General features: G+C 40.9%; 1 protein-coding gene across 1 annotated transcript in view; it reads left to right on the top strand.

Annotated features, from left to right (window-relative positions):
- The window catches only part of ptprr (protein tyrosine phosphatase receptor type R), a gene marked incomplete at its 5' end in the record, with an annotated part of 55,476 nt that overhangs the window by 15,521 nt on the left and 12,455 nt on the right, over positions 1-27,500 (top strand). The window contains 8 exons of the mRNA XM_080421137.1: positions 3,796-3,909; positions 4,672-4,821; positions 9,216-9,323; positions 10,241-10,363; positions 10,906-11,027; positions 11,543-11,677; positions 18,928-19,117; positions 24,455-24,539. Coding sequence (XP_080277263.1) covers positions 3,796-3,909; positions 4,672-4,821; positions 9,216-9,323; positions 10,241-10,363; positions 10,906-11,027; positions 11,543-11,677; positions 18,928-19,117; positions 24,455-24,539 — 1,027 coding nt within the window. The remainder of the gene's footprint in view (positions 1-3,795; positions 3,910-4,671; positions 4,822-9,215; positions 9,324-10,240; positions 10,364-10,905; positions 11,028-11,542; positions 11,678-18,927; positions 19,118-24,454; positions 24,540-27,500) is intronic.

Here is a 27,500-nt window from a genome sequence, read left to right as displayed (position 1 = left end):
TATTAGGTGCCTCTCTGGCTGTGTGTGTGATTGTTTGTTGGTTTGTGTGTGTGTGTGTGGGTTTGGCCTGGCTGGCTGTTATGGTTTCACATATTGAATTAAGTGGTAACAGGACATGTTGTTGTTTTTAGCCATTAGCAAACCGCCGCCCACACACACACACACACACACACACACACACACACACACACACACACACACACAGAGGGAGAGAGCAGAGAACACATGCTGTCTGCCATATTATTTTATTGACAGCGTGTACCGCAGAGAGAGACAAGGGATATTGGAAGAGTGGAGATGACATGACTGATATGGAATTGAACTCTGCGTGTGAGAGGTACAGTACACAACATAAACCACTGAGGTACCGGTGCGACCTGAATGATGTTACTTTTTCTCTTTTGCGAAGTGTCTCTGTGACATTTTTCCTGCTTGCTGTTTGTGATCAGTAACATTGTTTTGGAACCTGATGCCCCCCAGGGAGAGCCGTCGGTGAAACCCTGTGGTTAGGGACTGTTTGAATCCATCACAACTAAAGTTATGGAGTGTGTGCTGACTTCTTTATTCTTTTCATTTAAAAAAAAATAGTTTTTGCTTTGGGAGTTCCTCCTACCATCTATCGCAGATTGAAATGGCAAACGTCATGATGAGTGAATTTCATTATGAATTGCTGCATGCTGGTGTAGTGAACAGTAAATATAAGAAAGAACAGTTCAATATAAAGGCAAGGTTATTTTGCTGGTGGGGTCCTGTGCTTTACCCCAGGTTTACGGCATGTCTATCCCATGCACATCACACCTAAAAGGGTGAACTTGCTACAGTAGGTAACTGGGTCTAGATTGTTTACATTCTCTGGTTTCTAAATTTGCTATAACCTCCAGTAATAAATAGGCAATTTGCTTTTGCTGAATTCTGTTTTCATTCTGTTTGTACATTAGGGCACCTTCCCTCCCAAAATCTGTGCACAGCCATGCTCCGATTGGATGTGCTTTCAAAGCTCAGCACGTATCGTATCATATCGTTTTCGAGGACCCCCTCGAAAACGAGATGATGCATCTCGAGGGGCTTATCCTCTAACAGAAATTTCTAAATAAAGTATCATGGTCAAACTACAAAACATTGGAGACCACCCAATTGGCGACATTAGCAACGACTCTTTCTCAAGAGGAAAATAATGGCTCAGCCAGCACACAGTACTGGTATACCACTCATCATGCTTAAGGAGACATCCTACAGACAGAGGCGTCCCTGCAAGGGATGAATGTCAACATACACAGTGGAATGTCAACATTAAACAGTGGAATAAAACCAAAATGCAGCCAGAGGGATGCGTCTTTCTGCAGGAAAACTCCCCAGCATAATTATATAGTGGCTGATAGAGGGGGAAAAATGCACACAAAATAAATAAATATATATATATATCTTTTTTAAATTTAGGCTCAAAGTTACCTAGTTAGCCTTTAACCAAGGACCGAGACGGGAATCTAAGCGATGTGATTTGTTAAAAACTCAGACCTTCTGTTCCTAAGGGGCGAGACAAAAACAATATCACTTTTAACACAGTGTAGGCATTGAGTGTGCGGGACACACAGAGATACGGATGATTTCAAACAACCATACAGAGGAAACAGATGCACTTGAATTGAAGGTGTGAAGTTCCTGGGGAGGATACAACTTAGGGGTCAAGGACACATAGGCTACTAGGGACCATCCTAGGGACATAAATGAAACACATTTTTAAAGTGCTTCAAGATAAAAAACAAAAACTCTACACTACTCTAAATTTGGATGCACACCACTTCACATGAACGCACACACGCACGCACGCACGCACGCACGCACGCACGCACGCACGCACGCACACACACACACACACACACACACACACACACACACACACACACACACACACACACACACACACACACACACACACACACACACACACACACACACACACACACACACACACACACACACACACACACACACACACACACACACAGCCAGAGAGGCACCTAATATCATTATCAACCTGCCTGCAAAATGCATACAAAGATTATAAATGTGAAAATTATGTTTTGTATAATTTGGCAAAAAGTCGGAGGTGACTTTGTGCGCAGATAAGATGTGGCATTCTGCCATTACATATTGAAACGGGAAGATATAGAGGCATAGCTGAGGAGGATAGAATATGTGAATATTGTGATTTGAACGAGGTGGAGAATGAAATCCATTTTATTTTGTTTTGTCCCTTGTATGATGACCTGAGAGATATACTGTTTAAAAAAGTCCACACCCCTGATCTAAACCTGATAGATTATGAGAATGGTGCCTTAATTGAATTTATTTTTCTTCATATTTTTGCATTTTCAGAATATCTTTATAAAGCGTGGGATAGAAGGAGAAGGGTGACTTATAATAGATGAATTTCTTTATAAATGTGTATGTATTCTATGTGCAGGTATATATAAATGTATGTACTGTATGTGGTTTGTTTCAAATCAGGCTGTACTATGAGTTGGGTGTACACTGGAATGTTTGTAACTTTGTTTTTTTATTTTTAAATTGATGTGTCTAATAATCCCATGTGGGATGGGTCAAGAAATTGTCCGGACACGGAAATAAAACATTCATTCATTCATTCATTCATTCATTCATTCATTCATTCATTCATTCATTCACTCACACACACACACACACACACACACACACACACACACACACACACACACACACACACACACACACACACACACACACACACACACACACACACACACACACACACACACACACACACACCTATACACCTATACATACAGTCTAAATATGGACCTTTGGAGTCAGTGGCAATGTCTGCAGGAAAATCCACGATGACTCATGAGTGTGTGTGTGTGTGTGTGTGTGTGTGTTTAATGCGTGAGGGGGTGCGCTTGAGTGTGCGAGAGCTTGTGTTCATATATCTGTGTGTGTGGTGGGGGGGGGGTACGTATGTTTGCAGCCGCCTGCGGTTAGATTTTCCATGAAATCTGAGAGACCTTTGGGGAAAACACAGAAATCAGCAGAAGCTGTTTATACAAAATATGTTTCAAAATATGTGAAAATGCAAATAATGTATTCAATCAAGGCTGAGCTGTATGTGTGTACCGTATTTTCCGCACTATAAGGCGCATCTGAGTATAAGGCGCACCTTCAATAAATGTATTATTTTCATATATAGGGCGCACCGCATTATAAGGCGCATCCGCATTATAAGGCGCACTGACGGTGCGGCTTATAGTGCGGAAACCAAGGGAACCAATATTGATACATATATAAGGCGCATCGGATTATAAGGCGCATCCGCACTATAAGGCGCACTGACGGTGCGCCTTATAGTGCGCCTTATAGTGCGGAAAATACGGTATGTGTTTTATTTTTGGTTAAAAAATAAAAATAAAAGTAGGCCTATATAAAAAATACAAAAAAAGAGAGAGAATGTGGAGATGGGTTGTTTGGGGGGGGGGCAGATATTTGTCATAAATCTGGCAAACATTCAGCTATAATAAATATATACCAAAATAGCGTTGCCTTGCCGCACGTTTTTATTTATTTATTTATTATGCGATGTTAGGTATTAGGTTTAAATGAAGTGCCTTGCTCAAGGGCATCTAAGTCACATTGACCAGATTGCCTAAAAGGAACATGACGTGTGATGATGTTGCTTTGCCTGGTTAGTGTATAAACAAGATCATTTCACATTTTCATTCATTCATTTTCTCTCTCTCTCTCTCTCTCTCTCTCTCTCACCAGTACCTGGCTGTGGACGTGAAGAGGCTGAATGTCAGTCTTCTTCGGTGGTTTCGGGAGGGTGTGGCGGCCGCGCTCGGTGTTCCGCCAAGACACGTACACATCAATCGACTAAATGTAAGACACACACACACACACACACACACACACACACACACGCACACTGAATGGTATGTGAAGACTAATACCTTTGTCTGAAAATATTGTGTAAGTAAACCATAGTTGAAACGCACGCACGCCCGCACGCACGCGCACACACACACACACACTTGACTTGGTGTGTGTAAATGGACCACAATAGAAACAAGTTTTTGGCTTTTTTGGTGTAACTTACTAAAAATGTGTCAATCAAATATTGAATCAATCAAATGTTCACCAAAAAGAGATGAATGTTGGGAATATGTTACTGTAAAAGAGCGTGCAAGGTTTTTAACCTGCCCTTTGTGAATAAAGGTTAATAAAATGAGCACCATTTTTTTCCCCCCGTCTACACCTAATCTCGATGCGTTGTGAGCTTGTAGATCGCCTATTTTTGACAAACGTTCCCCCCAGAGTACGGATCCTGCGGTTTAAGCAGTGTTGCCAGATTTTGGGACAGAAACAAGCAACCAGGACCACGAAAACAAGCTCAAAAGTCCAAAAGAAGCGACTATCAGTTTAACCACTTTAAACCTATATTGTATGGAGTGAGCAACTCCATACAAGCATATGGGCGGGGATTTCCGGTTACCTATATATATATATATATATATATATATATATATATATATATATATATATATATATATATATATATAACTCTATACTATGTTAAAATGGCACTGAGTGTCCGATTGATTCTGCAGTCCACTATGACTGATTGATCTTTTGATTTCACAGGAGAGGAAGAATGGCATTGAATTGTTTGTGGCGTCTGATAGGCCGGGGAATACAGAACCCCGCCCAGCTGAGGACGTCATCCAATCACTGAACGTGAGGATACTCCACCGCAGCCTTGGACACTTTGGCATCACAGAGGTCTCCACTGAGGTGTGTGTGTGTGTGTGTGTGTGTGTGTGTCTGTGTGTGTACGCGTGAGCGCTGCGTGCGCACACGTGCATGTATCAGAGAGAAAGCCAACCTATTTGATTTCCCCAACACCTCATTATTTCTCAGTTAAGGACAGATCGTTGTAGAGAGCTTGTTAGCCTTTCATGCTGGTGGTAAGATAGACGGATGAAATGAATTATTATTACAATGAGCTGTTCTCCTTCAACGCTAATGAAGCTACCAAGAGCTACCATCTATCACCCTGGAGAGCTGGTGTGTAGATCACAAAGACGTTAGCAGAAAAGGAGATGAGAGGAGTTTGATTCCATAGACCAGTGTTTCCCAACTTGGGATCCGGGCCCCCCTGGTCGGCGCTGAAGTGTGAGGCCGTGTCTGAGTTGAGGTAGTCAAAACTAATTAAATAACCAATTTTACATATTTAAGTCTTATTTTATGTGTTTTAACCACATGAAAACTAGCATCCATATTCTGGCCATAATATAGTGAACTATACAAAATATTTACTAAAATAGCCCATCTACAAGCTGCGCATTGTGAGCTAGCAGATTTTCATTATTTGACCTAAAGTGAAGCAGTTAAACATGTCTGAGAATCGTTTTTGTTAGATATGTAAGAAGGGGGTCTCCAACTATAAGACAAACATTTACATCTCCAGTTCAAGATTAAATAAGAATGAAGCAACATTTGAAGAATAATGGGTCAGTCTGGTTTTTACATACTGGGTCATTTCCTTGGTAAAGACATAAAAATGCTCTGGGGATGAAAACTGGAATTGATGTTGTCTGCTCCCGCTGAGGGCTCTTCATGCTGTTAGTGGGGTAAAAATATTCAAACTTTTAGCTGCTGAGTGCTGCCATTCTCCTCTGTTTTTCGCTAGTTGCAACAACAGAAGCTGTGCAACCAGCACTTCCCACAAGCATTGGTTCAGTGATGTGTTCAGGATAGATAGAACTATGTGTATACTTAGTAGTCACACACACACACACACACTCACACTCACACTCACACTCACACTCACACGCACACACAAGACATCATGTCAATCATGTCAAAATACGAATATAGCTCATGAATATAGATCATGATCATCATTATATAAAGTGACTGCCAATGATGGCAGACACAGAACAATATTTTATAATTGTTTTGCCCTTCTTTTAACCAGTCCAGCAATTTGTAGTCCTCGCACACACATCTTATGGACATGCCCTAAGCTGCCAAATATCAAAGCAATTGTTTTACATTTCTACCCACATGAGATGGTATGGTTGGTATTTCATTATTTTACCCGTATCATGCCAATGGCCCTAACACTGTACCCCCTTTTGCTATGGGCCCATACCACAAGGGTAGGAATACAACTCACAGTGGGGGCAAGGAGAGCCGATCTTCAACCCCAACTCTACATATGACCCAGTGCCCAGAGAGCCTTATCAACCCCAGGATCAGTACGGGGGACAGGGCAGGGGCTATCGTTCGAGACGGGGTCCTGGGGTTCAACAGTTACAATTCATAGAGAGGCCACAGCCCCGACCAAGGCAGCCCCCAGCAGTGATGGAAGAAGTAGTCACATGTTTTACTTAAGTGAAAGAATCAATACTGCAATGTAGATGTACTCTGTTACAAGTAAAAGTCCCATATTCAAAATGTACTTGAGTAAAAGTACAAAAGTATTGGCATCAAAATATTAGTTAGTTAGTTAGTTCAAAATGTATTACAAATATTGTTACTATATTTTCAAATGGCCGAAATATATTTACGGCTGAAGTGGTTAGTGTGTTTTGTAATAATAATCAAAATCTACAGTAACTAGTAACTAAAGTTTTCATATAATTGTAGTAGAGTAAAATTACAGACGGACCGTGGGACCTGGGAAAGGAGGATCTTACGTGTATACGGTGATGAATAGAGGCTTTATCACTGTCTAGCGCAGAGCTCCAAAGCTTAGCCTTGGACACGCACGCTCACAAGCACATATACAGATAGCCACATGCACGCATATACAGTATAAGATACAGATGCCCGGAAAACATACAATATATGTATTATTACCCCTCTCTATCTCTCTCTCTTGCTGATCCCCTCCTTTTTCCTTTTTCCACTTTCAACTGTTGGATCTATACAGCAATATTTTTACTTCACTTTTGCCTTAGAGGCAGATTGTTTTCTAAAGAGCTTTTGTCTGTCAGATTTTTATATTGCTTGTATTTTGAGTTTTTGTATTTTCTGTATTTTAGCAAATAAAAGCTTTTAGCATGAAACTATGGGAGGAAGCGCTGCATGGATCAAATGGCTCTCTAGACATGTGCTCTTTGGTATGTATACATAAACACAAAGTGAAAACATATATTTTATATATTTATATATTTTGATTTTCATTTTTTGAGCAAGGCAGTACAAAACAACTTGGTGCCTTGACCAATAAAAAAATCTAAATATATTTTTTCACTTGAAGAAGACCAAGAGTGCCTTGGATTTCTTTCCTGGTTGGTCTGCAGTTTATGCCACTGGGGAGACAAAGCAGTACTTTTTTTACTTTGTGTTTATGAAAAGCTTTTAGCATTCTTTTCTTCATAAGAACCTTGTCCTCGTCCGTCCTTCCTTCCCTGCCTTCTGATATTTTTGGTGAGTAAGATTTGCTTTTGATGTACAGCCTTCTTTTAGCCAGTCCAGCAATTTCTCCAGCCATTCCTCTACAAATTGTGGTATTTGTAGTCCTCTAAATACTGAAAAAGTGGCCTTTAAAACGGGTGTCACTGTTTTCTTCGTCCATATTGTTTACAGTCTATGGTTAGAAGGTGTAGCAGACCCCTAACGTTGGACTTTCTTCTTTGTTTGGTCTAGACTTCTAGACCAGCTTTAGGTAATAAAAGGAGTTACAGTATAAGTATTGTTATATTGAGATAAGGCAAAAACGTCAGTTTAAGCAGTTTTGTTAATATTATAGAAATGTGTCCAGTGACACGCCGCAGTTCTTTAACAATTAAATCCACGTTACGATCGTGGCGTGCCATATAGAGTCCCTTGAAAGCGGGGCAACAATTTTTAGTTTATTTATTTATTTCGAACATAATTTAAAATATAAATGAGAAAAATGAAAAAAAATGAAAAAAATGATAATGTTCGAAAAATGAATAGGAAGAAGTTTTGTGAAAACTTATCAGGTCCTACCCCCTTCTTTATGTATCTCAGATATCTCAAACCTTCAGATTATTATTGTTTTGCTTTCCGCCCCAGTGTTTACACACTCACATTTAAAAAAAACTAATACATAAAACAAACAAAAAATCAAGCATACAAGGCAGTGGAAATGATACTCCAGATCTAAACCTACATCTGTTGTACCTAACTAGCTATTCTATTCTATATCTATTTAGTATGTCCATTTTAAACATTTGCTTGAACGTAATATCGCACTTTGTTTCAATTAATCTCTGCATTTGTTCCACAGAGTAACTCCTTTAACAGAAATACAGTGATATTTTGCATTGGTCCTCACTAACGGCTGATCTCAAATTGACTCTCTATTCATGATATGTGCAACAGATTCCTGTTCTTGATTATTATGGAGTAAACAGTATGGATCATGTTGTGAAGGGTACCAGAGGGCAAGGTTGTATTTTGTGGACGAAACTTGGATTCTGGCTTCTATTGTAAACTTGAGAATTGAATAATGACTTAATTGAGAGAAAGTGGTAAAACATTATTGGCTACTCTTAATTAAAAAAGAGAGAAAAAATAAAATATATACTTGCAAGTTGCTGTCTGCATGCTGCTGGAGCATGCAGACCTTTACCGTGCAACTTTGCTGATGGCCTAAATAGTACACACACATACACACACACACACACACACACACACACACACACACACACACACACACACACACACACACACACACACACACACACACACACACACACACACACACACACTGCCCAAAGATCAATATCAAGGGGTGTATTCTATGTGACTGTCTGTGTGTGTGTTTGTGTGTGAGATCTAATTTCCTGATGCATCTCTCTCTGTGTGTGTGTGTGTGTGTGTGTGTGTGTGTGTGTGTGTGTGTGTGTGTGTGTGTGTGTGTGTGTGTGTGTGTGTGTGTGTGTGTGTGCGCGCGCGCGGCGCTACGTTGAGAGAGACAGACGTGGATGTTGTTGTGGTGATGGAGAAAGATGGGGCAGATAGACGGAAAGAAATATGAAGAAATTAAGGAAAGGAATTTAAAGAGACTCGTAGTTTAACAGAACAACACTTGAGGTGTGCGTGTGTGTGTGTGTGTGTGTGTGTGTGTGATGAGCACTCGTCAATACATTGTTAATCTAACTCTCTTTCCATCTCCCTTGTCTCTTCCCATTGCCCCCCCCCCCCAGGAGAATGTACTCCAGGGACAGCAGAGGGACCATGTGTGGAATCAAGAGGGATTCTATGCCATTGTCCTCTTCTTCACCATCTTCATCATCATCATTACCTGCTTGATGGTATGCTGGACACACGCACGCACGCATGCACGCACACACGCACGCACGCACGCACGCAGGCACGCACGCACGCACGCACGCACGGACGCAACTAGCTTATGAAACCAAATAGCTGTGTGTTTGTTTGCACAATCTTGGTAATGGATTTAAATGCATAAACCCATATCCTAAACTGTATGCCATTAGAGGTCATTTAGTCTTTTTCTACTTTTCTCTGGAGCTGCAATGCTGATTTATTCCACTTGGGGGAGAACCACTCCACAAAAGCATTTTTTTTTTTTACCTGAGCAGGGCTTTTCTAATGTCAGCACCCACAGGGTTCATTGAGAGGGTCCAATAGTTGTCGTCCTCTACTGTCATTATTTTATGCGTAAAGCTTGATTCATACATGTTGCAGTGTATTGTGAGCAGCGGTGTAAAGTAACTAAGTACTTACAGCACTTAAGTACAATTTTGAGGTATTTGTTGGAAATACCTCAATACTCCACTACATCTCAGAGGCAAATATTATACTTTTACTCCACTACAATTATTTGAAAACTTTAGTTACTAGTTACTTTTCAGATATAAATTATGATATTATGAAACACACATTAACCACTTTAGCCCTATTTTATACATACAGTAGGCTATTTGAAAATAGCAGTGAGCTTGTAGATCTGCTATTTTCAAACATTTTAGTACTTTTACTATTGGTACTTTTACTCAAGTAAATTTTGAATGCTGGACTTTTACTTGTAAAAAAGTATTTTTATATTGCAGTATTGGTACTTTTACTTAAGTAAATAATCGTGTACTTTTTCTTCCACTGATTGTGAGCTTGTAGATGCATTTTCGGCAAATGACACCGGCTTGCAACACAGTATAAATGAAGCATTCTCGTCAAATGTTTCAATGTCCTCTCTTCTCTTCTCCAGGTTTTGTACCGCCTGAAGGAAAAAGTAAATCTTTCGGACAGACAGGTGAAAGCTCTGCCCCCTGACCTCCACCTGACCTCTGTTATCTCCCCTGACCACGCCCAAAGGTCAAAGGGCATTAAGGTACGTACAAGAAATTAAGTTGACTGAAGTTATGAACCTTTGGAGCAAGTGTGAATCTGTTCCTTGTGATGGATCCATCTGTAACTCATCAGAGTATAATTAAGGAGATATAATAATTATTATGATTTGCATATATAGCATGTCAGTTATTGTAAAAATGGTGTGTAAGTGTAAAGTGTGAAAAACGTTTCAATGTTACAAAAGTTAAAATGTATTTCTTTCCCTTTTTATTCACTCTTACAAAGTAATGCTCAGTAGGAGGTGGCAAACCACCTGGAAATGTATTTTCTCTTTATTGAAGAGCTGGGCAAACCGGGAGACCTCTGTTACTGAACAAACAACAACTACTATCAGAATGTAGAGGTTTAACAAAATAATTGTTTTCACCCCAAAAAATATCACCTACACTAACTTTAATGCATTGTTATGTTATACAAAGACTGGTTATATTTTGAAATATTGAGCGAAGAACATCAGCTTGATCAGTTCAGTCTCATGGGTACACATAGAGTCCACAGTCACTATTCCTCTGTCTTGTTCAGGTCACGACCTCTGGAAGCATGGTCCAGGCCGAGCTCCCTCCAGCCATAGCCACGCCCATTCCCCAGCAGACGCGAATCATAGCCTGCCGCCGCCTGGCTCCGCCCTTTGTTCCCTCACCAAGGTATTTGAATTAAAGGAAGGAATACTAATTGAAGGATCAGCCGTTAACTAAAAAACAATAAACTGATTCAGAAGGCCAGTGGGCGTGGGGGTGGAGCTGGACTCCCTGGCCGTCGTGTCTGATAGGAGGAGGCTGTCCAAGCACCATGCCATCATGGACAATGTCCCCCACCCTCTCCATGACAAACTGGTCAACATCCGCTAAATGTGATATCAGTCCAACTTGTAATTTTTTTTTCAACATTTATCAACATTTCTAAAATAGCAAATCTACAAGCTCACAACGTGTTTGTGAGTTTGTAGATCGGCTATTTCAGCTTGTCTTCGTACTAGAAGTATATTGGGATTTAAGTGTTTAGTCTGACGCGTCTGAAGTGTTTAACATGTAAGAAGCGGGGAATCCATGGAAACACGTTTGGGAACCACTGATATATATGTATCAACACTTTTATTGATTAAAAAGGCCAGTATTCTCGTACTGATGAAGCTAAAGTTTCATGTATTGTGCGTTTCCAGCCCTGTGCCCGCCCCTGTCCCCAAAGACTGTGACCCCGCACCCCAGAACACCGCTGCCCCAGCAACCTCACATCACGAGCTGAAGCCCTGCCCCTCCCCTTTCAGGATGAAACCTGCTGCAGGACTACAAGAGAGGTGAGAGAGAGAGAGAGATTGATTGATTTGGAAGCAGAGACAAAACAAGTAAGGTCGAAGAGGCTTATTGTCGGTATCAGTTGAGCAACGAGGGCGTCTATAGCCTCTTTACAATGCGCTAGACTCCTGGGAAAAAGATAGCTGAGGTGGAGCGCAACACCTACCATCAGCTCCCAGTACTTACCTCACGTCTTTAGTAGCCATGCTACTCATTCGCTGAGTTGGCGGTGCCCAGTATCAAACCCAGAACCTTTTCATCTAAACGTGAGCTGAGCTACCCAGACACAAACGAAAAGTAGGAAACTTTTACTGCCTGTTAAAGGGACAAACACACGCACGCGCACACGCACCCGCACACGCACACGCACACGCACGCACGCACACACTCGCACACACACACACGCGCACAAGAAAGCAAACAAGAACAAAAACACCTTGGACATTGTTTTGAGGTGAAGTGAGCGGGGGACACGGTTCCCCTTCAGGGTGGGTTACACAACCCCCCTCTGCGCTCACAGTCCAGTTCTCACTGCATCAACACTGTTTCTAACCAGACCAGCAGCATCCTGCTTACACCTGGCAGAGGGTTTCACACCATGTTGTTGTTGTGAGATTTCTAAGATTGTGTCTCATTATTTTACAAATGAGGGAGAGAGAGAGAGCGAGAGTGAGTGAGAGTGTGCACGAGTATGTCTGCGTGCGTGTTTTCACGTGTGTGAATTACTGTACTTTAACCTCTAAACTTGTATTGTTCTATTAAGCAGGTGTACTGCTTAATAGAAACACATCTTTGCTTAATAGAAACAAGCCCAAAGTCGCTTATTATAAGCGACTTTGGGCTTGTTTCTGTGCAGTTGCTTGTAAATATTGGTGGTTGCGGGTTGCGTTTTTGGGCTTGTTACTAAAGTGTAGTTGCTTATCTTTTCTAAATGTTGTTTAAACCAGTGGTTCTCAAACATTTTCATGGCAAGGATCCCCAAATTAATATGTATTTGTCCGCAGACCCCCCCCGCCCCTTCGGGAAATATGTTGTGCCATAGACCCTCATACAAGATTTGTGTAATTTTTTTTTCTTTGAAAATAGCCGATCTACAAGCTCACAACGATGCAACGCTATATCCAATGTATTTGTATATAGGTTTAAAGTGCTCGTGTGGCCTAGTCGCTTCTTTTGGCCTTGTTTTCATAGGTTGCTTATTTCTCTTGCTAAATCTGGCAACACTGTTCTGAACCATTTCCTCAGTCGTTCACGCCAAGGTGATACAAAAAAGTATTGTGCTCTCATTGGCTGTAGCACGGATCTGCCCACAGAGGGATCGCAACCCCATTCATACTGTATGATGTCCAGTCGGCGACGGAGCCAAATATCAAACGTGCTAGATATCTAGAAACACTTTGGAAGGCATCGACGACCACTGTTATCGCGGCCGGTTCGTCTCGCAGTGCCTTTGCTCACAGCGAGCAAAACCTTTCCGATCAATGCCCGATCTTGCGTTAGATCGGGGGTTTGACGGCGAGCACCAAAAAAGGTCCCCGACAGCATAATCGGACCCAATATCTTGCAGTGTGTAGTAGCCCTTAGTCTCTGAGCTCAGACTTCACACTGATGTTTATGTGAGGGGAGTAGCCCACTTCCACTTGTTTCCTCTGTACGTTGATGCCAGAGGTGACATCTCAAGAGCACTCAAGCATTCACTTAGTTGACCAATGGAGAGAACAGTGCATATATCACACGTTTCCACCTATCTGTGGGAAGTCAGGGGGAAAAAACACTTCCAATACTTCCATTTATAAATGACTGGAGCCTGTCCAACAGCTCTAATGGACCGTTGTTTAAGGAAACTCTATCAGTCAGCACCTACCGGTCAGCTACTGAAGGCATTGAATTGTTGCACTGAACAAAGGAAAAGATTCAGCTACACTTGCCGTTAGGTCCATATGGTAAAACATGATTAAGTCATGGCTATACTACATCGTGTTTTTTTTCTTCTTCCTTTTTTTTTTCCTGGCTGGCTATTAACATCTCGGTGCTAGTCAGTTCAAGTCCAGCTCTTGAAAACGTTATACTTTATTAAGTTAAAAAATATTATCATTTAGTTGTTGAGTCTGCTTAAGCACGGAATGAACAAAGAAACAAAGAACATTGTCACATTTTGCAATGGCCTTGCTCCAGTGTTTTAGTGGGTGTATTGCATTAATATTATTAATACCCTCAGTTATGATGAAAGGAATTGTTAAAAAAAAAACCCCCAACAAACAACTATTCATTTGCTCATTTACTGTAGTTAACTTAAAATGATCACTGCAAACAAACAATGGAAATATAATTAAGAAAATGTTCAATAATGATATGAATTCATGGAAGGTTTTAAGCTACAATCTGTAAGTTTAGGTCTGTTGTCTTTCTCCCGATGGAGAGGTAATTGCAACAATGTCCAAAGTAGGCTACTTTACAAATGGCATTGCATCTAGTTTCAAATCCAATGCACCGTCTGCTTCAAATAACTTTTCACACCTGGGTAGAAATGTCTTCATGGAAGCGATAGATAGATCTGTCCGTGGACAAATACATTTTGGCTGGTCCTTGACATGAAAAAAGTTTGAGAACCACTGATATTATAGCAACATAAGTTTTTTTCAAAAAAACTGTTTAAAAAAAACAGAATTCCCAGAAGCAAAGATTTGAGTAAAAAAAAATTGGCACTCGGTGCCACGATATGAGCTTGTACATCTGCTATTTTTGAATAGCCCAAAGTGTGAAATAATGGTTATAGCTATAAAAATCAAAAATTACACAGTATGCGTTCCCGGATTGAATTGGTTAAATCACGTTTGAAAGCTCACTTGTGCTCCTTGGCTTTCGATGATTCAGACTGAGAGTTGCTGTTTCCACCAGGCAATGTGTCTATATGTTGCACCCTCTATGTGTTTTTCCCCCTGTTAATTTTTTCACCCGGTGACAATTTCTAATTTTCTGATCTAAGTGATCCTGGGCGCTACACTCCCCCTCACCAGCCTAGGGAGGGAGGCCAGGGCCGAGCTCATGCCTCCTTCAATGCATGAGAGCCAACTGACCTTCTTGTCACCTGACAGGGGGGAGTTTCCCTGGTTGAACGTAGCTTCCCCCCTGTTTATTGTGTATTGTTTTGCTCTTAGTATTTTATTTTTGTTACTTAGTGTACAGCACTTTGGTTCAACGCTGTTGTTTTAAATGTGCTCTATAAATAAAGTGGATTGGATTGGATTGGAGTCAGGAGACCACCTCCAAACACTACACATGTTCTAATTATATTGTATAAATATTCTATACATGCAGTACAATGTATTTCTTAAAATATAAAAAAAAGTATTGGATTGTAGCTTTAAAGCTGAAATCCAAAATTAACCGCTGATCTAAGACAAAGCCAGTTTGGGCAGAGGATATATTACACTTTGAGCTGCATGGGTCAATCAATACCTCTTGTCAAAGAGTAGTGGTCCTACACGAACACAGGATCTAAATGCCTCAATAAAAGAGCAGGGACTACACCTCCAATGACCACAGTTGTGTTAGTTATATTGTATTAACCATATAGATTTGTTAAAATTAATTCAATTTAATAATTCAATGTATTCACTTAGCAGTGTTAAGAACCCAAAGTTGATGAAGCACATACTGTAAATATTATAAAAACAAAGCAAAAACAAAAAGGGTATTTTCTAAACTAGATTATTTGTCACTAGCTTTACACAAGCTACTACAGGCATTATACAGTAGCTGAACATAGCCATCTTGGTATAGTGCCGCGCTATGAGCTTGTAAATCTTTGAAAAATCTTGACAATTTGTGCAAATCTTTGAATATATATATATATTTTTTTAAAGCGAACATTTTTAACTCCAATATTTTCTTCTCTGGGTCCATTGAACTAAATATTTTGAGATGGGGGTCCACGGCCAAATACATATCATTTTGGGGGTCCTTGACATGAAAAAGTTTGAGCACCACTGATAGCAACGTACTGTTAGGATTTAGAAATCATTTTTAGATATGTATTTGGCCGCGTACCCCCATCTGAAAATATTTAGTTCCTGGGACCCCCAGAAGCAAAGATTTGAGTTGCACAATTTTTCAAAAATAGCAGATCTACAAGCTCGTCGTGCCGAGATATGAGCTTGTAGATTTGCTATTTTTGAATAGCCAAAGTATAAAATAATGGTTAAAGTGGTTAAAATCTAAAATGACAGATGCTTTTCCTGGTCTTAATGGGTTAAACTGAGGCTGTCTGGAGGTGAGGAGAGTACATCATGTTTTAATAGTGAGCTAGTGTTATTTAGGTTCCGCCTAGAAGTGAGAGCAGGATATTTTTCTTGGTGTGTTTTTGTGTTGTGCATGTGTGTGTGTGCACGCACAGCGACACACGTGCGTGTGTGTGTGTGTGTGTTGTGTGCGTGTATGTGTGTGTGTTGTGTTGTGTGTGCGTGTGTCTGTAGATGCGCATGAAAGTGTGTTTGTATGTAACCGTCTGCGTGCGTTGTCCTTCCTGGATGGCAGCCAATCAACAATCAGACAGACAGGATGCAGCGCTATCCTGCGGAGGAAGCAAGTTGACACGTAGCAAGGCCAAGCAGACCTCCCCTCCCCCGGCTTCCATCTCCTGCACCTTATGCTTATCACTTATTATCTTACCTGATATTTTAACACATTGACCGCCGGGAATTAATTAATTAATTAATCCGCCACAGCCAGCATTTTTACTAATCTTCCGAGACCAAAAATGCCAAAATACATTTTATTTCAAAGGGCCAAGTCTACACAGTTTGTTTTGTGTCTCCAGCAGAGTTTCTAGTGTCTCTATCTCTCTCTGGAAGAGGTTGCACATGAACTCTGCAGCCGCACTGAGGCGCTCCAACACACACAATACCAATACAAAGACGAGGAATAAGAAGAATAAAGTGGAAGTTACGTGTGGTTGCAGTTGTAGACTTGGCCAAAAAACTATTGAAAACATTTTTGGCCCACATTTTTTCTCAACTAGATTCGACTAAGAGACACGCAGTCGACTCGGACCCCCCGTGACTAACCAGTCGACTATTCGACTTAGTCGAGGTCAGGCCTAATATATATATATATATATATATATATATATATATATATAGGGGCCTTAAAAGGAACAAATCACAGTTTTACAACCTTATCTCCATAATATCGATCCTAATGCTCACTATAGGACGGCACCAATACTGTCTACTACCTGTGTCTACTACCACAGGCGGTCTGTGGATAACTAGGGGATGTCAGGGGGGTTAGACAGTAATAACAGAATCTGTTATGTAGAGCATTGTGGATCAGAATCCATTTTTGGGTCGGCAACACATTTTTATGGGTTGAGTGAATATATGTTTTTGTTGTTGTTGCTTTTCCTACTTTTTTGTTCATTATTTCATAAGATTTCATAAGAAATAAGTCTATTCTCACTATTACATAGAGCTTAAGTGGTTAATTTGTTATATATTTCTGTATGTTTGGGAGTCCAGCTCCACCCCCACTTCACAAATTACTCTTTTGGGTCTCGGGGCTCAAAGGTTTGGGAACCACATCCATGAATGTTGCACGTGGAGGACTTTAATTCAATCAAAACTTAAAGAAAAAAGAACATTTTATCTGGAGACAGACAGTCATACTCCTTTTTGAACAGAGATAAATGAGCTCTTTCATAGAACACGAGGCCAAGGTCATTTCTTAGATACAGAGAGAAACAGTGTATTGTTTACACACCTTTCATTCACTCTCAACTTGGTTTAAAGCATTCTTCATGTGGGGGTAGATTCACTATTTTGGACATTGCCTACATGTGGAAGGAAGTACGTGGAAGTGGAAGGGTCAGATATTGTAAATTATTTTAAAAATAATTTGCTGCTGATATCGCTGGCGGGCCAGTTCTGGCCCACGGGCCGCCTGTTGCTTACCACTGCTCTAGAATAAGCGAGTCAAATGACCAAAATGACTTCATTCTGGTAATTTTCTCAGACTTTACACTGCTTGTGATTGAGACACAGAAGACTTGCACTACTATTTGTACAGACAAGTACATACATTGTGATGTCTGAAATCAGCCAAGCGTCCTGATGATGATGATTGAGGAGAGAAGACTGTGGCGTTCAGAATGAATGGTGTGCTAGTCTGGTAACTAGTTGACTGATGCAGACAACTCCAGGATCAATGCATGAAGGTGGACCTCTGGAATGACTCTATCCTCCATATTGTGATTATGTTTTGGCACAAGTCTGGTGAGAAAGAGTGCTGTCTATTGTTGCCGTTTCTTAATGGTGATGATGATGACTCCAGACTGTGTGATTGGGCCAGGATAAACATGGAGATGATCTCTTTAGACAGATTCAGAGCTCTGCAGCTGAATCTGTCGGCAACTCCCATTACAACGCGTAGAGTTGTTGTTATTAGGAATGAAAACAAAGGAGCACCACCGGAAGAGGAGAGCTGAAGGAGAGTAAACCGGCCGACATCCGGTCTTTACATGGTGCCCCCCAGAGGGAAATTCGAAGGATCCCCCCCCCCTTTCCCCCGATTGGTTCACAGATTTTTCTGTCTAAAGTACATGTATAGTGCAGCATAGGGCTGGTAAAAAGCCCTATAAAAGCCCAAGGAAAAAACAAAACAACGCATGGGTACCAAGGCTAATGACAAGGTGACTGGGTGGGTCAAGTGATTTGTTTGGCCAGCGGAGGTGACTTTATAAGGGGAATATCGTCGCATGTCGGATGGAAACCTTGTATGTCCAAAACTGTTCAAAACAGGAAACGGGGGGGGGGGGGGGGGAATCATTATTATTTACACTTTCAATTTGCTTCTAAAATAGAGCTAGATCTACAAGCTCACAACATGTCGCGATGCAATACGTTGTGAGCTTGTAGATTGCCTATTTTCAATGAGCGCGACACTCTTGTATGTCAAAGTAGTAGGGCATCAATTTATATATATTTATAGAAATATGGAGATACAAGGTTTCTGCCCGACGGCAACGATATGCATGTTACACTTTCTGCAGGTAATGGCTGACAACCAGGAGAAACCACTGAATGCAATGCACTTCTGCCTGAAATAAAGAAAAGAGAATATTTGTGACCGTTCTTATTGTGAATAATAAGACGGCATCCCCTCACAATAACACATCAAATCGCTCAATCAATCAATCAATCAATGTTTCTAAACACTCAGTGATCTCCTTCTCTCCCTCCGTGTCCTGCTGCAGACGTGGGTCCAACGTGTCCTTGGTGTTGGACATGTCTGCCCTGGGCTCCGTGGAGCCCCTCAGCGTTGCCGTGGTAACCCCCAGGGAGTCTGTGGCCAGAGAGTACCTGCTGTCGGCTGGCCGGCCAATGACACGACAGCAGCTCCGCGACGTCGCCAACAACACACACTCTCTGCACGCCGAGTTTGCAGTGAGTAGGACTCTCTCTTGGACGCACACACTTACACTGTAATAATAACACAAATCGTCACAACCTGTCCAAAATCGTTACTTTTCAGAAAATGGAAAAAGAACCTGTGTTCCAATGGTTCCAGTCAGTGTAGTTGTTATTTAGGCGTAAGTGCTTGTTAATATGTTTCATCGGTTGGTCATATTTCTTATGTACAAAACAAAACTTGTTGATTTGTTGACCCAGATTGATGTCACTGTATTTCTCGGCAGACATTTTGATTTTGATATTGGCCTTTTTCTTTTGGCCTCTCTGGTAAACATCATTCACAATAGTTTTGGATGGAACCTATTAATTTCACTTCAACATTTCATTATTGTACATTCACCTACCCAAGTGTACCTAAATATATGTTGCGTGGGGTCACAGTGCAGTAAAAATCTCAAAGAGCGTTGTGGATAGGTCAAAACAGTGCAAAGATAATTGAGTGCAAAAGTGCAATGGTCGGTAACTATTGAAGTGATGAATAAAAATGAATACCCAGTAGATCAGCATGGTGCAGTCATCCATGGGGCAACAGAATTCAACAGCAATACAGTATAACCCAGTGGTGAGAGAAGAAGTAAAAGTCACAATACCACGGTGTAAAGGTACTCTGTTACGTTACTTACTTACTTACTTAATCCTCTTCATCCCTAGTGGAACATAAGGCTTTAACGATCTGCCTCCATCGGGACCTGTCTTGTGCTGCATGTTGTGCCTCGCCCTATGTCAGGTTCATCTCCTTTAGCTCGGCAATCACGGTTTGTCGCCAGGTTGTCTCTCTGTTACGTAAAAGTCCCCTATTTAAAATCTTACTTAAATCAAAGTACAAAAGTATTTTTTTGCATTAAAGTATACTTAAAGTAGCAAAAGTAAAAGTACTCACTATGCAAGATGCCCATTTCAGAACCATATATTATATAATGTTATTGGACTATAATCATTGATCATTAATCACTTCAGCTCATTTGGAAATAGCTGATCTACAAGCTCACAACTTGTAGATGTGCTATTTTAGAAAAAATATGAAAAAGATTTTTGATTAAAAAAAGTGATGAACTAAAGCATAAGGTATTGAAAAATGGAAATACTCAGGTAAAGTAAAAGTTTCTCAAAATTGTACTTACAGTAAGGACTTGAGTAAACATACTTAGTTATGCTCTACCACTGATAATTTGTTTCATTTCATTTTGTTTCGTACATGGTAGTGTATCACAGTACAATACTGTTCAAAGAATAATCATTCATTTAGTCTAATATCTCTTTCTAACCTGTGTGGTCAGGTCAGGTCAGGTCAGGTCATGACAAAGGGTGGTGACAGAATGGGGTGTTTTCCAGCCAATGAAAATTGTCAACACTCCCAGCAACAGCAAACAAACACATGGGCTCATAAAACGTTTCCTGGATACAAAATATGTGTATGTCATTAAAGCAACAAGGCTGAGGGCAAATTATGTCTGAGACCCCTCTACTTCAATTCCATACTCCCTATTATGTTATGTTTCCTAATTTACTTACATATAAACATCCCTATATTATTGTATTTATACTGTAGATCATGGGTCTTCAGTTTTTTTTTTTTTTTACATTATCCCCATGAACCCTAGCATCTCTATTCTGGGGGAGACATTTGCAGAAACTAGCCGAGCTACAAGCTCACAACGCGTCGCACTATGACACATTGTGTGAGCTGGTAGATCGGCTATTTTCAGCGAAAAGATTCGGAAAAGAGTGAGCCAAGTACAAATCCAAGTGTATTTAGTATTGAGGGTTTAAGTGGTTAGATGTCTGAAAATAACATAAATCCAAAGTATTAGAAAATATAATGTGTAAACAAACAAACAAAAAAAAGCATGAATTGACACAACACTAATGATAAAGCTGTCAAACTTGTCTATGAAGCTATCTTTATAGAAAACGCCCCAGGACTTTTTTCTGTTCTCCTTTTAGCCTAAATGTTTGACTGTACCTTGTACTGTTTACATTTCTGACTAATACAGTAATCAATCAATCAATCACAGTGCACGTTTAATTACTGCACCACTTACCCATATATTTAATCTAACACTTACATCAGGCTCAATTCCCGCAATTTGGAAAGATGCACAAGTCATACCACTACACAAGGGTGGTGATCAGTCAGAACTAAATAACTATCGGCCAATATCAAAATTATGCTGTCTGGCCAAGATCCTTGAGTCCCTCGTCAGTTCACAGCTACGTGCATTCCTGAACACTCATAACATACTCCAACCTCAACAGTCAGGTTTTAGACCAGGTCACAGCACTGTGACAGCTACAACTCTTGTCACAAACAATATTCTAACCGGTCTAGATAATCACCAACACTGCGCAGCTATTTTCATAGATCTCTCTAAAGCATTCGACACCGTGGATCATCCTATTTTACTACAGAAGCTATCCTCCATTGGCTTGGATGACCTATCTGTCAGATGGTTCTCCAATTATCTGACGGATAGAACACAAGCCGTTGTAGCTGATGGTTTTAAATCTAGTTCTCTATCTGTTGGTAAAGGTGTCCCTCAGGGTTCAATTTTGGGCCCCCTTTTGTTCACCCTCTATATTAATAATGTTGTACTCCCCTCCCTGAAATGGGATGTCCATTTGTATGCGGACGACACAATTTTGTACAGCATTGGCCCAACGCTTGAAGCGGCCACTGCAAATTTGCAGACTGCCTTCACTAGGTTTCAAAGGGCTCTAATTCAACTTAAACTTGTCCTAAACGCTAACAAAACAAAATGCATGGTATTTTCCAGATCTCCTAACACAAATTCCTCTACTGGTGTTCATACTCTTAAAGGTGAACAAATTGAACTGGTCTCATCTTATAGGTACCTGGGCATTTGGCTAGATTCCAAGCTCTCATTTAAGATTCATGTGGAGAACCTAACCAAAAAATTAAGAGGGCAGATTGGTTTCCTCTACAGAAACAGGTCCTGTTTTTCTCTTTCCAGTAGAAAAACTGTTATTCAATCTGTCATAATGTCTGTGTTTGATTATGGTGATGTGCTATACATGCATGCCTCAATCTCTACACTCAAGCCTCTTGAGGCAGTCTACCACAGTGCCCTACGTTTTATCACTGGTGATGACTATCACACCCATCACTGTATTTTATATGATAAAGTGGGTTGGTCATCTCTCGCAGTACGCAGAGAGCAACATTGTATTCTTTTTATTTATAAGGCCTTGTGTGGCAAGCTTCCTCTATACCTTTCTTCGCTCTTAGAACCAAAGGTTTCTGGACACTCAACACGTTCACAAAGACACATTAGATATACCAGTCCACGTAAGAAAAGTGAACAAGGAAAGACTGCCTTCATGTATTATGCTCCACACAAATGGAACAAACTTCAGGACTCTCTGAAACTGGAGCGATTGGTCTCAATAGAGACATTTAGGGTACTTCTCGAGGACAAATTTCATAGTAACTGCACCTGTTTCATGTAACACTGTTTATTTGCTTCTGTGACGATTGTAATATGATTCAAATGTTTGTTATTGTTTTTCATTATGTATATGTGTTATATGCTGTTATCAGGGCGTCCCTGAAAAAGAGAGCTTGCTCTCAGTGGGCTCCCCTGAATAAATAAAGGAAAGAAAGAAAGAAAGAATCAATCAATCAATCAATCAATCAATCAATCAAATCTATGAAAAAGTTTAATCTGCAACACAATGGACCCTTCGCTAAACCCCACCCCAAAAGCGATTGTCCAATGCCAGCTTAGAAACCGTTGTTAGCCTGGCACAGGTCTGGCAAGCTTTCGTCACCTGCCATAGCTGTCAATGTTATTTCGCCGCACACACACACAATAATTTGCAACATAATAGAACAGGAATAATACCACGATAACGCAATGGTGACTATGAACCAGCAACAGATTCCACATACCCAAAACCGTTGGAAGGTTATTTTCCCAAGCTGAAATCTGCATTTAAACTGCAAGGCTGCATGGCTGTGTTGTTGAACACATACACAGCTTAACGTCGGGAAAGTTACACGACTCACTCGCCCAGGTGGTGTCACTAATCACCGTAATCGTAACAAAATTCAGAATCACAGCGCTGCCTGTTTCCGCACGTTAAAGTATATTCATTCATTTGTTCGTCGATTTATTAACTGGTACTGTAGTCTTACCCTGCGGTACATGAAAACTCCTGTTACAGTCATGGATCAACTTCAACCTGGTGTTTGCATTTTCTCCATTTACGGTTCCGTACATCTATAAATAAATAAATAAACGTTCAGATTTCAAATATAAATTGCTTACCCTATGGCCACGGATGTTAAAATGATGCACGGGACTCTCAAAAGTACCCGTATATTCTGTATTGTTCAATAAAAATCATTTTAATCCGATTGGTGGCCATATTCTCATAGAGTTATAATGTATCAGAGTGCAATACACCTACCAACCGATAGGGTCGCTTAGTTGAAAGCATATGGAGAAAATGGCCACCGATCAGATTAAAATGCTTTTTATTGAACAATACGGATGATACGGGTACTTTTGAGAGCCCGTACATAAATTTAACATCCGTGGCCATGGGATAAGCACTTTATATTTGCAATATGAACGTTTCTGTAGATGTACGGGCTATAAATGGAGAAAGTGCAAACACCAGGTTGAAGTTCATCCATGACGGTCGAGACAGACAACCGTCGTGTATCCATGGCTATTACTCCCTCTAACATTTCCCGTGTTTTTAATTTATTGAAATAATGTCATGCACATTTGTCCAGTGCATAGCCTACTGCAGGCCTTGTTGACTAGATTTAGAAGAGATTTTGAAGCTATTGCTGATGAAATGATCGATTATTTTTAAGGGGAAAAGCCGTCATTTAACATGCAAGTCAATGGGTGAGAAGCAGAGATTGCCAGGCGCTGCCAGGCCTGGGTGTGACTAACTTCGCACCACCAGTCACAGAGTGGAGTGGGTGGGGCTTAGCGAAGGGTCCATTGTATACATTATGCAGTGGGAGTTCCTGCTTCATCTCTGTCTCAGTTTAGGGGTCCTTGGCCTGAAAAACGTTGAAGACCCCTGCTGTAGATGATGTTTTTTACTGAATTGTGTAATAGCTCACATCCAAACGGCAAATAGGCCACTAGATGCTGGACATAAAAAAGAAAAAAAGAAGATTGTTATTTTGATCACACCCTTCCTGCTGTTCTTTTGTCATTTCTGTACGTACTTCTGTTGTCAATCCTTGCATGCTCATCTGTGTGATGATTTAACTGATTGTTGTGTCTGTTTATCTGTCCTTTTTTGTACTTCCCACATATATCACAGGAAATTCCGATGAATTTTGTTGATCCAAAGGAGCTGGATATTCCTAGCAACGGAACCAAGAACAGATACAAGACCATACTGCCTAGTGAGTTTGTGTGTGTGTGTGTGTGTGTGTGTGTGTGTGTGTGTGTGTGTGTGTGTGTGTGTGTGTGTGTGTGTGTGTGTGTGTGTGTGTGTGTGTGTGTGTGTGTGTGTGTGTGTGTGTGTGTGTGTTGTGATCTGTTTCATCACAATGCCATGAATTGAATGTCATTGCCTCAAGCAAAGTGTGCATTAATGTGGACTTGCAAAAAATATTGCATAAAGGGCTCAAAAGGTCTGTGCACAGTAAAATCCCCAATTTAACTGTAGAGTGTACAAATGTAACCAAATGGACCCGGTTACATTTGTACTCTCTCAGAGTTACAAAAGGTTACATTGACACTGTAGATTTTACTGTGTGAGAGCCCTCATGCACTTGACAGTTTTATAATGGGACAGCCCTGAGCCCTTGCAAACTTATCGGGAACATGCATCATATTCGGTGTGTGTGGACATCGACCCGTTTTCAATGTCCGCATACACGCACTCATGGACTTTGATGCGCGTTCCCCATAAATCCAGCTGTCCCGTTCCACATGTTTATTACAACAGTAATAAACAGTAAAACATAAAAAAAAACTAATTAAAAATGCAAAACAAAAAAAGAAAAAGCAGGTGATTGCGAACGCGGAAGGAGGCGTGGAACCCGCGCCTCCGCCCAAGTGCAGCTTACTATGAAACCGTGCTCGGGTTGTGTGTGTGTCTGTGTCTCTGTGTGCGTGCACTGCCTGTGTGCAGCCGCCAGAGTGCGCCAGAGTGCAGGAATGTAGACAATGCTCTGATTAAAACAGCCTGCAAAACACACACACACACACACACACAATGTCAATGTTCTCTCCCCATCACGGTGAAATAACACTGATTACAAGTCCGTAAATACACAATATTTTCGAGCTGCGTTCGCTTCCAGCGTTCGCGCGTCTTACTTGTATTATAAAGTGCCGGAAGTGGTTTGTTGTGTGGGAGGAGTTAAAGGTCAAAGATTAACAAGACCTACCTATACAGTACACACACACACACACACACACACACACACACACACACACACACACACACACACACACACACACACACACACACATACACACACACACACACACACACACACACACACACACACACACACACACACTTCAAACAATGAATGTCCATCAGAGCACAGCTTGTTCTCACTCTGTGAAAAATCCTGGCCTGATTAAGATGTTATGCAATACACACACACACACACACACACACACACACACACACACACACACACACACACACACACACACACACACACACACACACACACACACACACACACACACACACACACACACACACACACACACACACACACACACACACACACACACAGAGAGCATGGTCATTATCAATTTCCGTTCTCTGCCCTCATGTTCTTCCTGGTTCAGCTAGAGAGGGGGTGGGCCTATCAATACAGTGGGAATGGGGGGTGGGGGAGTCCGGGTGGGTTGGGGTGTTCCTTCCTTCCGGCCAATCAAGAAGCAGGAATGCTCACCTAGAGTGTCTGTCCGTCAAAGACATCCTGTGTTCCACTTGTACTGTTGTTTTTAAAATTTAAAATTTAAAGTATAAACGTCCTTTTTCACTATTCATCGTACAAGTCTAGCTATTACTACTTAGGTCCAAAAGAAATGTAGAGCTGTAAATACCATTTTGTAATACAGTTGAAGAGCCTTGCAGGCAGAGGTCCTGCAGCCTACAGGGATGTTTAGATATGTAGATGTGGCTTTGATTTACTTCCAAAGGGAGTTTTTTTTTGAAGAATTTCCGCTTCTGCATTATTTGGCTACTCCATTGTTTGAGTTTTGAAAGGCAGTAACTGTTAAAAAAAAGCCAACAAATATTTTTTTGGGGTGGAAATATAGGGCTCTATCTTGGGGATTTAGCATTGTGCAAGGGGCGTTCCAGTGCAAAAGTTGCTATCTTCCGACACCAGCCTTATTCCTAAAACACCTGCGCTACCCATTACATTATGCGTAGGTGTGGTTTGGGCGCTACAATAATAAAACCAATCACCGTGCCAGATGCCATTGCTTTTTTAGAGAAGACTGTGCAAGCCATTATCCCCAGTGCAATCTTACACTCTCTCCCTCTCTGCCCATGGAAGAGCGACGTTGCCTTGGAATAGAATTATGTTTGATACACAGAATTATCACTCACACATTGTTGGTTATAGAGAATTTTAGATTACAGCAATCTGCTTGTGTTCTGGATTAATTAAACAAAATGGTCTGGTGTGGTTATAGCAAAGAACAAGGAAAACTGTTGCACCCTTCTTTGTCCTTCGTTCAGGGTTGACTGCAGGTGCGGTGGTCTCAAAAACATAAAGGAAAACTGGCTGAAAAAGACTTGCTTGCTGCATAAAATATTAAGGAAATTTCCTTAGACAGAGACTTAAGAAAATAGTTTTATCTTTATTTTTATATGCTCATAAAGTGCTCATGGTGAGGGGTGAATAAAATTAGCAAATGTTTCGGTCCTGGGACCTTTGTCAGTGCTATAGCAAACGCAGATCAAACAACATTGTATTAGTCTTTGATAAGCTTAACTCTTTGACTGCGGACGACGCGATAACGCGTCAAGTGCTACTTTGTCCAGTTGGCCGTCGACGCGCTCGACGCGCGTTCATTGTTTAATCTCTGATTGCGCTATGCTGCTTAATATTCAATGTTATTCTCGAGTTCCACTTACTTCACGGACATCTGCATCCGGTTTCATGACCTGGATTCCGTTTCCGGTTTTTGATTCTTTTCCCCAGTCATTTTCGTCCAAAATAGGTAAATAAACGGTCTTTCACACGGTATGACGGACAAACGGACAGTTTCTCTTCTATAATCTATGGTCTGGGTGACGATCAGTCATCGCCGTCGTATATCACAACGTAATTTTCGCCGATCAAAACAATGGGGGGGACGTCACATCCGTTTTCATGTTTTTC

Source organism: Gymnoscopelus braueri, assembly GCF_963280865.1.
Source record: "Gymnoscopelus braueri genome assembly, chromosome: 23".
NCBI lineage: Eukaryota > Metazoa > Chordata > Actinopteri > Myctophiformes > Myctophidae > Gymnoscopelus > Gymnoscopelus braueri.
The sequence above is the reverse complement of the archived record's forward strand: the minus strand, read 5'-3'. Positions and strand labels throughout refer to the sequence as shown.